Here is a 12,470-nt window from a genome sequence, read left to right as displayed (position 1 = left end):
TCCACGGATAGTTTCGTGGGTGCAATTCACTATCCATTTAGTTCGTGGGTATGAGTTTGGATACTTACTATCCATACCCGCGAAACCCGTTTACCCGCGAAAAATACCCGCCAATTACCCATCAATTATCCATCAATTACCCGTCAAATATCCACAAAAAATTCTATAAAATAAGGGCTTTGAATATATATTTTAAAATTATAGGCTAGTATTTCTACTGTCGAGCAATTATAGACATTGTTCTTTGTTGGATTTTATATTTTAGTTGATGAATTTGAACATTGTTCTTTGTGAATTTGAATTTAAACATTGTTCTTTGTGGATTTGAACTATGCTATTTGTGTTGATTTTTTTTTATTAAATTTGTTGTAAATTTATATTTAAATTCTATTTCGTGGGTATCCAGCGGATAGTGGGTATTCGGCGAATAGCGGGTATCCGGCGGATAGTGGGTGACGGATATCCGTCGAATAGCGGGTTCGCGGATACCCGACGGGTAGCGGGTATCCGCGGGTAGCGGGTTTGGATACCATTTGATATCCATGGATAGTTTCGTGGTTAGCAACCACTATCCATTTAGTTCGTGGGTATGGGTATGGATAGTCACTATCCGTACCCGTCGTACTCGATTGTCATCCCTAGTCATGCCTCCTCTGTTCATATCTCATTCCTGCAGGGATAGGCAAACAAATAAAATTAAAATGAGATAGTCATGTACATAATAATACAAAGTCATATCAAGTTGAGCAAGGGAGCTGGAAGGAATACTAATTAATGCTTGATTACCTTAGAAATGTGAATAATCTATGCAACTTTAGTGCAGTCGGCCTCGTCTCTCTCTCTACTTCTTCGAGTTCTGAAATAAATCAACTACTCTTATTACAAGGATGGTAACATTTGGAAAAAATTGTGTAGAATTGCAAAATATTATCTTCAGTCTCGTGAACCAAGCAATAAAAATTGAATTGAGATTACATAACTATTAACTATCTATTATGGACCAGGCAATAAAAATTGAAAAATATCAATATATTACTTGTGAAAAAAGGGGGATGGCAAGAATGTAACAACATGAATCGCTTCTTTAAACAATGTGATCTGCCAGGCATTCTTTCACCTCTGAAATTCCAGAAACTTAAATTCATATATGATTAATCTTGAGCAATTTGATGAGGGTTGGAAAATAGGATCGGAAGAAAATATAAAACAAGACGAAATGCTAATTAAATTGGATTTCCAAAAGAATGAAAACTCTATTCTCATATGGAATTCCCCACAGAAGAGCTCTCAATCATAATCTGAACACTATGCCAAATCCATATTATAGTTGGCGCATACATCAAATAAATAAGTGCAAACATACAACACTACGCCATTATAACTAAAGACTTTGGATTGCATTTCCTTGTGCAGTGGATGAGGATATAGATAGAGCTCAACAACAGAGCCCAACATCAGTAGATGAAGAGCTGCAATTCAAGCAGATACCTGTATATGATATATCATGTAGAGCACGTAGTTGTAGATGTAAAACTGCATCAGACTCAAACATTGTATTAGTTAAATGTAGATGTAGAACTACAACACATTTTTTGTAACTTTAGTGCTCTCTTCACCTATATCTGCAACAATTGAGCAGAAACATCAATGTTGGAGAAAATTAAACCACCAACATAAAAATAAATAAAAACTTGAAGAAAAGGTTTAGTCGAATATACAGAGGATAACACCAGAGTAACTGATAAACAATTATAGATGAGAAGTTACAATGATTGGGGAAGCGGCGAGGTGAGCGGGGGAGCAAGTTCAGAACGCCAAAATCGTCGACATTGCGACGGAGATCTTTCACAAAGAAGATAAACCTAGCTCCACATATAACAACTATATATATCAAAGTAAGATCGACAATAATTCTTCATTTGTGAAGGAAAATTCACAATAGAGCACCAAGAAATAAACACCAATGGGATGAAGAGAAGCATAACTAAACCATTTAAAGCGAAAATCGACAGTGCAAAATCGCAGCTTCTCATCGGCGGTGGCGCCAAATCGTAGAGGTTTGGATTGGTGAGCAAATTTTTGTTGAAGATGGAAGCTTTCTCGTTGTGGATTTGAGAATTCACGACAAGGGTTTTTTCTTTTGGAATTGGGGAAAAAAAGAACAATAAATCTATGCAGCCACATTGTGGCCACCCACACACTAATATAATAAGGATAATCTTGATTTATTTAATTTATTTTTTAAAATAAAAATAGGATTTAGTTATTTTATTATATTCTCTATATTGTACTTATTTTTTTAATTTTTTTTTGCATTTTTAATTTATTTTTTAATAAAAATAAAAAAATTACCAAAAAATTGCAAAAAAATTACTATAATGTAGAGAATATGATAAAATGACTAAATCTTATTTTTATTTTAAAAAATAAGTTAAATAAATTAAATTATTTTCTACTTAAGTAAATTGTGGGCAGCCACAATGTGGCTGTTTAGCATTACTCAAAAAAGAAACGAAGAGAAAGTTGGACTCTTTTTGTTCTTTTCATTTTGCTTTTTTTTCTTATTCTAATTTATGAATTAAAGAATGTTAATTTTTATTCAAAAAGAATTCAAAAAATTTATGGACTACATATGGTTTTGTGTTCTTTACAAGTTAAATAGTCTAAGCAAAGTGAGTAGATTGGATAAGACATTTTTAATCAAAAGTCCCATTAAATACATAATAGGACTCTCATCCTGAAAGTGTCCTCATATAAGCATCACAAAAGGCTGATTTTGTTGTAGTGATAGCTGGCTCCATCATGCAAACTAAACACTTGATTAAGGTGGATTATTTTATCAATCCTCCCTTATCACTCAAACCAAACGCCTCCGCGAGTATAAATAACTTCTGCTAAAGGGGAAGATCTCGACATACTCAACAATATTTTATTTTACTAGTTTACAATGGAAAAGATAACATAGAGGAGCATCTGTCCTCAGCAGGACTCGATCCTTGGTTGCAGACACCAGCTGATCTCCACCGTTGAAGCAACACTATTTGAAATGTTTAATCAATTTTGTCGAAGCATCCGCCATGTTAAGAAGCTCAGTTTATCATATTGGTGCATTCAGGTTTGATTTTCTCCATTAATAGTTAGCAATATTGTTATGACTTGGAAGTTGAAGGTGATCTCATCTCATGTTGTACCTGCAGTGGCTTCTCACCATGAAGAAGAAAGATATGGTTGTTCGGTTCCAAAATGCTGAGCTTCTAAAACACAAAAAGCATATGCAAATATTTTGGTTTTCTTATCTCCTCGATCTTCTTGAGATGTTTCCTAAGCTTAAGACATTAAGTTTTCATCGAAAATGCCAGGTTTCTCTTTTATTCACCTAATTTTCCATAATTGATAGTACATGCATTTCAATTTTGCTTTTCAAGATCGACAATTTATATAGGCACAAGCCGAATAAACACATAACCAAATATGTTTGAGGACTGGTCCAAACCAAAGCGGATTGGCCGAAATTGACATCATTAATCAAAAGCCGAGGAATGTGGGCTTTATAATCACCTCTGCATAAGGGGAAGATCTCCGCATTTCCAAGAGCTCTTTTAAAGCCGAAATAGACACCTCTAATTCACCTACGTAGGGTCGAAGAAGCATCTTTTGAAGCACGTGAGCGTTTTCCAACAGATATTCCAGCAATGGAGATATTGAGAATTGTTTTCCATGTATGTAAATCTCAACTGTCTGTAGATGAAGCAGAGACGGACTAAGGGAAGCCATCTCAGACGCCACCGAGTTATAAATATGACCATACTGTGAAAAACAGAAAAAGAATTTATTTATTAACACTCCCAAACAACGAATTGGAATGACTTGATATGAAACCTAAAACGAGTTAGAGACCTGATAAACAATTAACGACTTCAGCTTAGGAAAGCTCTCAAGAGCAACAAGAAAATCAAGCATCTCGTGGCCTTTAACAAAACGTATTTTTAGAAACTCAGCATTCGGGAATTCAACAGGCATGTGGTTCTCCTTCATGTCAACAAGAAACTGCAAGTAACAACATGAGTTTGCACTAATTAGAAATCTATTAGTATATAAATCATAAAGCAATAATGCATATAACAAATGCAACCTGAAAGCTCCAATATGATAACGAGACATTCTCAACATGGCGGATGCTTCGAAAAACTTGATGGAACATTTCAAGAGGCGCCATGGCCTCACGAGTAATAAAGTTGTCATCAAAACGAAGAGTTGCAGTAGTCAAAGAAGGGACATATAGCAAACAACTGCCACTAAAACAAGCTGACATTTCTAAACTCAATAGATTAGGAGCCCAAATTCGCAGCTCTGCCTCCGCCTTTACTAAGGTATAAATACTTCGACGGCAGAAGCTCCCACGGTTGCTGCCGATTTCGAGCATCTTCAAGCTGGTAGATCGGATATTGAAGTTTTCTCTAATTTCAAAACACCCATAAAACAACTCTTCCAACAGAGGTGCACCCACAAGAATTTGGTTCATGGCATCACCACTCAACCCATCCGGATTTCTAATTTCTAATCTCTTGAGTTGATTCCACTGCACATTCTTCTCGATTTTCAACGAACACTTGTATAGGGATAAGTCTGTAATTGATGAGCACGAATATAAACAGTGTGGAAGGAAGTATGCAACACGCGTTTGATAATCGAAACCTACAGTTAGCTTTTCCACTTGTTTTTCGATCGCAAAACGCAGCCACGAATCAATATCACTAGATGATCTCAAACGAAATGAAGGGAAAAATATGGTGAACTCCAGAATCTTGGCACCTTTCCATTGTGCAAGAGCCCCAGAAACGAGATTTGAGTATTCAACCCATAAATTACAGTACAAAGGAATGTGAAAATGAAGGCAGGGGACGGTGGTCCATCGATTTTTCCATCGTTTGGAGAGAAGGGTTGTCCTAACCACATCTCTCATATCCAACAACGAAAGAATGGTAAGGATTAACGAGTCAGGTAACTCACTGAGTCGATCATCATCCATTGTTTCACTACTCAAAACTCTATCGGATTCTGGGCAGACCATCCGACATAAAACCGAGCCGACGGTTTTTCGGTCGGTCGAGGGAGGGGGAGAGAGCGGCGGGAGCAGGGGTGCGGAGGAGCGGCGGCGACTGGGAAGAATGGAGGGGCGGAGAAGTAGCAGTGCGGAGCAGAGAAGAAAGTTAGGGTTTGGCTTCAAGTATGCGGCGCCTCCTCTGGTAGAAGAAGAAAGTTTGGGTTTGGCTTTTCACGCTTATGGCTAGGGATATCAATACTGTCCAAAATTCGCGGGCCAACTGAAAAAGTTAATAAAATTAGGAGGTGTTTGGTTTGTTGGATAGGATAGATAGGATTGATAAGAGTGATAGGATTGAAGGAGTGATTAAATAATTCATCCAACTTTGGGGTGATAAACAATCACTCATTTGGTTGATTAGATGCGGGTCGAGTTATCAATCACGGGCTCCATCATACAAACCAAACACTTGATTAAGATGGATTATTTTATCAATCATGTCTTATCACTCAAACCAAACGCCTCCTTAAGAGATTAGAGCTGAAAAATTGTATTCCGATTATTAATCGGGCTAGCCCATTCCATCTTGCAAGTTAGGCGGATCAGCCTATCGGGTTGCTTAAAAAAAATAATTAGGGATTCAAATTGAATTGTGAAGGATCTCGTTTGTTAGGGACGGATTGTTCAATGTTTTGTTCTTTTTCTTGTGTTATAAATAATCGAATAATATGATAATTCGATAGGGCTGACCCAAAACTTGATTGATTGACTCATTTGGCATCCCACTTATGGTTGCATTTGGTTGAATTAGGTTAGACTAAAAGTATAAAGTTAAGTCAGATTAAAATTAATTAAAAAAATAAATATAAATTATTTGTCGATATGATTTTCGACCGACCAAAATCACGAAATGGAACTGAATTTTTTCTAAAAATTTGATTGAACTGGTCGAACCTAAAATAAAAATCGACCAAAAACCAATCGTCTCGGCTCATTTTTTATCGATTTGATAAGCCGATCCGATTTTTGCATACTCTTTACTCACAAGAAGAAGACAAACAAACGGTCGACAAATCCACTGATTTTTTACATCTTACATTCGCATATTAGTGAAAGGTCAATTAAATAATTAACTTTCTTTATGTAACCGATTGTTTTTAAATTTTAGTTAGAAGTAATCATGTTATTTATGGAAGTTAATTAATATCAATATCTTTTTTTTCTTTTTTCTATATTTTTTATTATTTTTTATTCACCCGTCTTCTCCAATTCTTTTCCATTCAAAACAAATTATTTTTTCTTTTGTTCTTAAGTTATATTTTCTGGAAGTTAAATTTTCTGGAAGTAAACAAATTATTTTTTCTTTTGTTCTTAAATTATATTTTCTGGAAGTTATATTTTTCTGGAAGTAAACAAATTATTTTTTTATTTTTTATCAATATCATGTTATTTATGGAAGTTATATTTTCTGTTAAATTATGGACAAATTTTACCTGAACTTCTAGAAAGTGGAGATTCTACGATAAAAAAGAAAAAATAAAAAAGCTAACTGAATGAGTATCCTATGAAACGTAGCTATTTCATTGGAAAAAGATAAATATTGTTGGGAAATCAGTTCCCCATCCAAACTTGGTAGAAGCAAGAAATAAGAATAAAAAATAGACACAATTTAACAACACAAGAATTTAACGTGGAAACTCCAAATCCGGAGAAAAACCACGACACACTGAAAAATTACTATATGATAAATTTCTACAATCACACAGTATTTCTCACCCTCTCGACTCACAACCACTACACTCTTACAAGCCTTTGAAAACCTCTCACCCCTCTAAAACAAAGAGCAAGGAATTTCAAACTAGAAGTAATCACAAGACTAAAGGTAGTGATTGGTGCAATTGTATCAAAGACCTTGGAACTCCTTAAATAGCCTAAGGGTCTCCACCTACTTTGATAGCTCAACCAATGTGGGACAAAAATCCCCACTTTCATTTTTAACACAATTCCAACAATCTCCACCTTGTTAAAAATGAAAGAAAAAACGTCATTGTCTTCACCGACAATTATGATTCTTATCACAAAGAACCATCATCCTCAAAAGAGAATAAACCTACTCCACCAAATGAGTAGAACACTTAGAATAAACCATTCTAAGAATTTTACTTCGGCACATGTCGAAAAAAACCTTGCTGAAATTTTTGGTGCAACCTTCTAGCTTTTGGCCCTCCTAGAAGTCATCAGCCATCGACATACTTTTCACCACACACCTGCATCCATGCCAAAAAACCATGCACATGTGGTCCAACTAACATCGTCACATCCTCTATCATGGCCATTGGACATGCCATAAGGATATTCATGTCCTCAAAGGACATCATCAAACACGATGTTAGCTGCTTGTTCGGAGCTTTCTGCCGAATCCGCTCCACCTTGACGAGCTCCACCTGGACAGTTTCGCTTCGTATGGCCGGGTTTTCCGCACCTCCAACAAACAACGCCCTTGGAGTCTTTCTTCCTCCCTCTGCTAAAGGCCACCATTGCTGAATTTTCCGATGAAGGACGTCCTTCACTCATCAGCCTTCTTTCTTCCAAAAGAAGTTTGCCCGTGACTTCAGCAAAGACCAGAGTTTCCTTCCCATAAACTAATATTGGCTTCATGTGTTCATAGGAACGTGGAAGAGACAAGATGAGTCTCAACGCCTTATCCTCATCTTCAATTTTCGCTCCAATACTCTCCAGTTCAGAGATAATGCCATTGAGAATACTCAAGTGATCTGAAATCTTCACACCTTCATCCATCCGTAAGGTATGAAATTGTTCCTTCAAATACAACCGATTCGAGATGCCTTTTGCTTGGTACAGAGCTTCCAGCTTTTCCCAAAGCTCCTTCGCACTCGAAATCCCATGTACATTTGCAAGTACATTCTTGGCCAAGCAGAGACGAATTGTGCTTGCCGCCTTCAGATCCAGATCCTCCCAATCTTCATCACTCATACCGGACTTGTTGTTTGCGTCATCATCTGCACCGGGCTTTTTGACTGCACCCGGACTTCCTTTCAGGGCCTTGTGTAAACCAGATTGTATCAGCACATCCTTGACTTGCACTTGCCACAAGCCAAAATTTATTATTCCATCGAATTTCTCCACGTCGAACTTCATTTGGACTTGAAGTTGACTTGACGTACCGCTTCTCCACCAAAATGAACAGCCGTCTCGCAAGAGACACCCCCGCCCGGATCTTTCTCAAGAAATCCTTTCTGATGTGGAAGATCAGACAATGCTGCAACCACAGAGCATACTTGGAATATCAAGAGACCTCAGCCAGGCTCTGATACCAATTGTTGGGAAATCAGTTCCCCATCCAAACTTGGTAGAAGCAAGAAATAAGAATAAAAAATAGACACAATTTAACAACACAAGAATTTAACGTGGAAACTCCAAATCCGGAGAAAAACCACGACACACTGAAAAATTACTATATGATAAATTTCTACAATCACACAGTATTTCTCACCCTCTCGACTCACAACCACTACACTCTTACAAGCCTTTGAAAACCTCTCACCCCTCTAAAACAAAGAGCAAGGAATTTCAAACTAGAAGTAATCACAAGACTAAAGGTAGTGATTGGTGCAATTGTATCAAAGACCTTGGAACTCCTTAAATAGCCTAAGGGTCTCCACCTACTTTGATAGCTCAACCAATGTGGGACAAAAATCCCCACTTTCATTTTTAACACAATTCCAACAAATATAAATCCTATCAAATAATTTCAATATCTATCAAATAGATTTGGTGTAAGATAATTTAATTAAATAATATTTTTTTTATAATATTTAATAAAATTAATATATTCTTTTAAATATATGATACATACCCTTAAAAGGAAGGAGTATCCGAACCGAGATCAAATATATGATACATATCCTTAAAAGGAATGAGTATCCGAATCGAGATCAAAGAACGTTTCAACCTTTTATCTTTTATGTTTTCTTCTTCTCCCTTCAAAAGCATAATACTAGTATATTTTACCCATTTACAGTAGGGCTTTCCCATGAAATTTGTCTTTCTCTTGATCGAAACTATACTACCACTGCTCATTTAATTCCAAGAATGAGTGAAACAATGGATGAATGGCACGTTTCTCAAAGTGATGAAGATTACGGAGCTGCAGAAGCACACAGCGACCGACTCAGTGATTTACCCGACTCTTTAATTCTCACCATTCTTTTGTTGTTGGATATGAGAGATGTTGTTCGGACATCCCTTCTCTCCCAACGTTGGAGAAATCTCTGGTCCACCATCCCCTGCCTTGATTTCTTCGAACAAACTCCAACTATTATATCTAGTGTTCTTGCACAATGGAAAGGTCCCAAGATTCTGAAATTCTGCTTATCTTTCCCTCGTTACATTGTGGGCCCTAGTAGTGTTATTGATTCATGGCTTCTTTTTGCTATCGAGAAACATGTGGGAGAACTTTTTTTATATTTTTCATATTGGAGAGATGTTGATAGTAATGGGAAGGGTAGATACTGCTTACCTCAGCCCTTGTATTCATGCTCGTCGATTACAAAATTAACTCTTTTGAGTTGTAAGCTGAGAATTGAGGATAATGTGCAGTGGAATCAACTCAAGAGATTAGAGATTAGATATCCGGATGGGTTGAGTGGTGATGCCATGAACCAAGTTCTTATGGGTGCTCCTCGGTTGGAAGAGTTGGTTTTGTGCAGTTTTGAAATTAGTGAAAACTTCATTATCCAATCTATTAGTTTGAAGATGCTCAAGATAGAGACGGATTGTGTTTGGCCTCAAACTATAGTGATGAGAATTTGGGCCCCTAATCTCTTGGCTTTTAAAATTGACGCTAGTTTTCATGGTAATTGTTTGTTGGATGCCCCCTCTTTGACTCATGCAATTCTTTGTTTGCGGAGCAAGGTAGATGAAGCAACACAATTTGTCATGTTTAATCAATTTTATCGAAGCATCCGCCATGTTAAGAAGCTCACGTTGTCATATTCGTGCATTCAGGTTTGATTTTCTCCATTAATAGTTAGCAATATTGTTATGACTTGAAGTTGAAGGTGATCTCATCTCATGTTGTACTTGCAGTGGCTTCTCACCATGAAGAAGAAAGATATGGTTGTTCGGTTCCCAAATGCTGAGCTTCTAAAACACAAAAGCATATGCACATATTTTGGTTTTCTTGATCTCCTTGATCTTCTTGAGATGTTTCCTAAGCTTAAGACGTTAAGTTTTCATCGAAAACGCCAGGTTTCTCTTTTATATTCACCTAGCTTTCCATAATTGATAGTACATGCATTTCAATTTTTGGTGATGGGGTTTTTGGAATTAACATCTTCTTGATAGCCTTTGCAGGATGATGTTTCCATGTTTATGAGTCTTGAGACGACATTGCCCAGGCCCTCACTCTCACTGCTCCATTTACATACAGTTGATATGACTTGGTTTCAAAGAGACCCTTCAATTATACCATTTATAGGATTTCTCTTGCAAAATTCTCCCTCGCTTCACAAGATGGTGTTTCGTCTAGTAAATTTCACAGATGATCACGAGCAGTTTCTAATGATACAAGAGAAGGTGCGAAGTTTGCCAAGATCCTCCCCAACTGCAGAGCTCATTATAATCGAAGATGTAATCGATTAATCAAACAGGTTTCTTAGTGTTGATCAAGAACATTACTTGTTTTTAGTTTTGTATGTTATGTTATTAAGAAGCATCATAATTCAATTACTATTTTGACGCAATTTGACATGAATTAGTTTTCAGTTTATCTTTGTAACTTCATTTTAGCAAAACCTGTTGATAATAAACATACTTTAGCTCTTTTAGCAGAAACTGTTGATAATAATAGTATATTGTGTGGTATGTGAGTTGAACCTCGAGGCTCATTGACATTGTAAACTCTGACATTGTGTGGTATGAGAATTGACCCTCGTGACTTCATAATAAGTCAACATAGATACGATTTTATTTAAGTTAATTACGCCAAAACTCATGAACTTTGGCCCGATTTTAAACATTCCATGAACTTTAATTTTTACCTTCAATACCCTGAATTTAAATGTTTGTTCAATTTTTCCACACTTTTGAACTTTGGTGACTACCAAGCTGACATAGCTCTTACATGGCAATATCAAGCAAACATGGCGTCTACTTAGATTGAAAAATTGACACATGGAAAATAATAAATAAATAAATAAATAAAAATAAAAACTAAAAAATTCCATCCCTTTCCCTTCCTCCTCCTCCAAATCCGACGGAAGGCCACCAAAGGACTAGCATCCTCCACGCGTACGCGGCCGGCAGGCGAGGATCTCTACAACTCGCCGCATTTAACCGACCTCTGAAAGGCGTAATTCTTTCCCAACAAATCAACAACCAAATCCCACTCCATAGTACTATGCCTATTATTCAATTGTATACTAGCGCACCAGAAAAGCTAATAAGAAGAAGAATGAGGAATTCGAGCAACCTTTGTTGCACGAAGATTTCAGATTTTGGCAAGCACGAAAACATTTCAGATTTTGGCTGCGGAGGGAGCCCAATCAACACTAGGAACAAAAGCTGGTGAGTTGTTTAGACTTCAGCACAAGAGCCGGCGCAGTCGGCAGTCAAAAATCTCTCTCACCCTTCCAGACCTGCGCTGCATTTACCCGTGCTCGGAGCTCCTGACCTTCTCTTCCAGCATACTCCGCGCCACCACCTTCCTCCTCCGCAAGGCTTGCATCGCCGACATCCGCTTCGTCATCCACCACTTCCCCTACCTCCTCACCTGTAGCATGGAGCGGCAGCTCCGCCCCACTATCTACTTCCTCCAAGGCTGCTTCGAAATTAGAGCTCAGAAAGTGGGTGGAGTTGTGTGTTAAAAGATGTCGTTTTATTCATTCGCCGGCAATTCCATGTCATATTTCCGATAACTTAAAAGGTGTTGAAAATAAGAATCAATAGTCAAAAGTATTAAAATCAATTCAAAGATTAGATCTTTGAATTGAATATAAGAGCGTGTATATTTGATTTTAAGAAGATTTTGTAAGACTTTTTATCCATCCTTATACTATATAAGGATGCATTGTAATCAAGGAAATAAGCAAGCAATACAATAACAATCATTTGCTTCTCTTTACTTTTCTCTACATTGATATGCATTATGATAATACCATATTTTAACATGGTATCAGAGCAGGTTCAGCAGGTTCAACCATAGGAACTCAGAAACGAATCATCATCGTTCATAATCCAAAACCAAAACCATTCCTAGCCAATACACCAAACCATTCCTAACCAATACACCAAACCAAAACCTCTGTTCTTCATTTCCTGAAAAAAAATGCCAGGAGAAATTGAAACCATAAACCAAACAGATTCAAATGAATCAATTCAACAAATCCACAGAATGGATCGAACT

The 12,470-nt window shown here is 37.0% G+C and overlaps 2 protein-coding genes across 2 annotated transcripts; one reads left to right on the top strand and one right to left on the bottom strand.

Moving 5' to 3' along the window:
- Positions 1 to 3,369: 3,369 nt before the first annotated feature.
- LOC130991708 (F-box/LRR-repeat protein At3g26922-like) lies at positions 3,370 to 5,215 on the bottom strand. The gene is made up of 3 exons (XM_057916068.1): positions 4,133 to 5,215; positions 3,898 to 4,047; positions 3,370 to 3,807 (listed from the first exon to the last, which is right to left on the bottom strand). The coding sequence occupies exons 1-3, from the start codon at positions 5,069 to 5,071 to the stop codon at positions 3,526 to 3,528; spliced, it is 1,371 nt and encodes a 456-aa protein (XP_057772051.1). The 5' UTR covers positions 5,072 to 5,215; the 3' UTR covers positions 3,370 to 3,525.
- A 3,786-nt stretch (positions 5,216 to 9,001) lies between these two features.
- On the top strand, positions 9,002 to 11,931 carry LOC130993065 (putative F-box protein At1g49610). Its single transcript, XM_057917787.1, has 4 exons — positions 9,002 to 10,072; positions 10,154 to 10,315; positions 10,421 to 10,642; positions 11,560 to 11,931. The coding sequence occupies exons 1-4, from the start codon at positions 9,158 to 9,160 to the stop codon at positions 11,929 to 11,931; spliced, it is 1,671 nt and encodes a 556-aa protein (XP_057773770.1). The 5' UTR covers positions 9,002 to 9,157.
- The last annotated feature ends 539 nt before the right edge of the window (positions 11,932 to 12,470 follow it).

The sequence above is a fragment of the Salvia miltiorrhiza genome, chromosome 7, assembly GCF_028751815.1.
Source record: "Salvia miltiorrhiza cultivar Shanhuang (shh) chromosome 7, IMPLAD_Smil_shh, whole genome shotgun sequence".
Lineage (NCBI taxonomy): Eukaryota > Viridiplantae > Streptophyta > Magnoliopsida > Lamiales > Lamiaceae > Salvia > Salvia miltiorrhiza.
This window is presented reverse-complemented; position numbering and strand designations above follow the sequence as displayed.

What these genes read in the sequence shown, in the direction of transcription:
- LOC130991708 (XM_057916068.1), bottom strand. Translation starts at nt 5,071, where the DNA reads ATGGTCTGCCCAGAATCCGATAGAGTTTTGAGTAGTGAAACAATGGAT. An exon ending in TATCATATTGGAGCTTTCAG is followed by an intron (nt 4,048 to 4,132) that starts GTTGCATTTGTT and finishes TGTTACTTGCAG; the next exon opens with TTTCTTGTTGACATGAAGGA. An exon ending in AGTCGTTAATTGTTTATCAG is followed by an intron (nt 3,808 to 3,897) that starts GTCTCTAACTCG and finishes TGTTTTTCACAG; the next exon opens with TATGGTCATATTTATAACTC.
- LOC130993065 (XM_057917787.1), top strand. Translation starts at nt 9,158, where the DNA reads ATGAGTGAAACAATGGATGAATGGCACGTTTCTCAAAGTGATGAAGAT. An exon ending in GTTTTCATCGAAAACGCCAG is followed by an intron (nt 10,316 to 10,420) that starts GTTTCTCTTTTA and finishes TAGCCTTTGCAG; the next exon opens with GATGATGTTTCCATGTTTAT. An exon ending in TTCTAATGATACAAGAGAAG is followed by an intron (nt 10,643 to 11,559) that starts GTGCGAAGTTTG and finishes CGAAGATTTCAG; the next exon opens with ATTTTGGCAAGCACGAAAAC.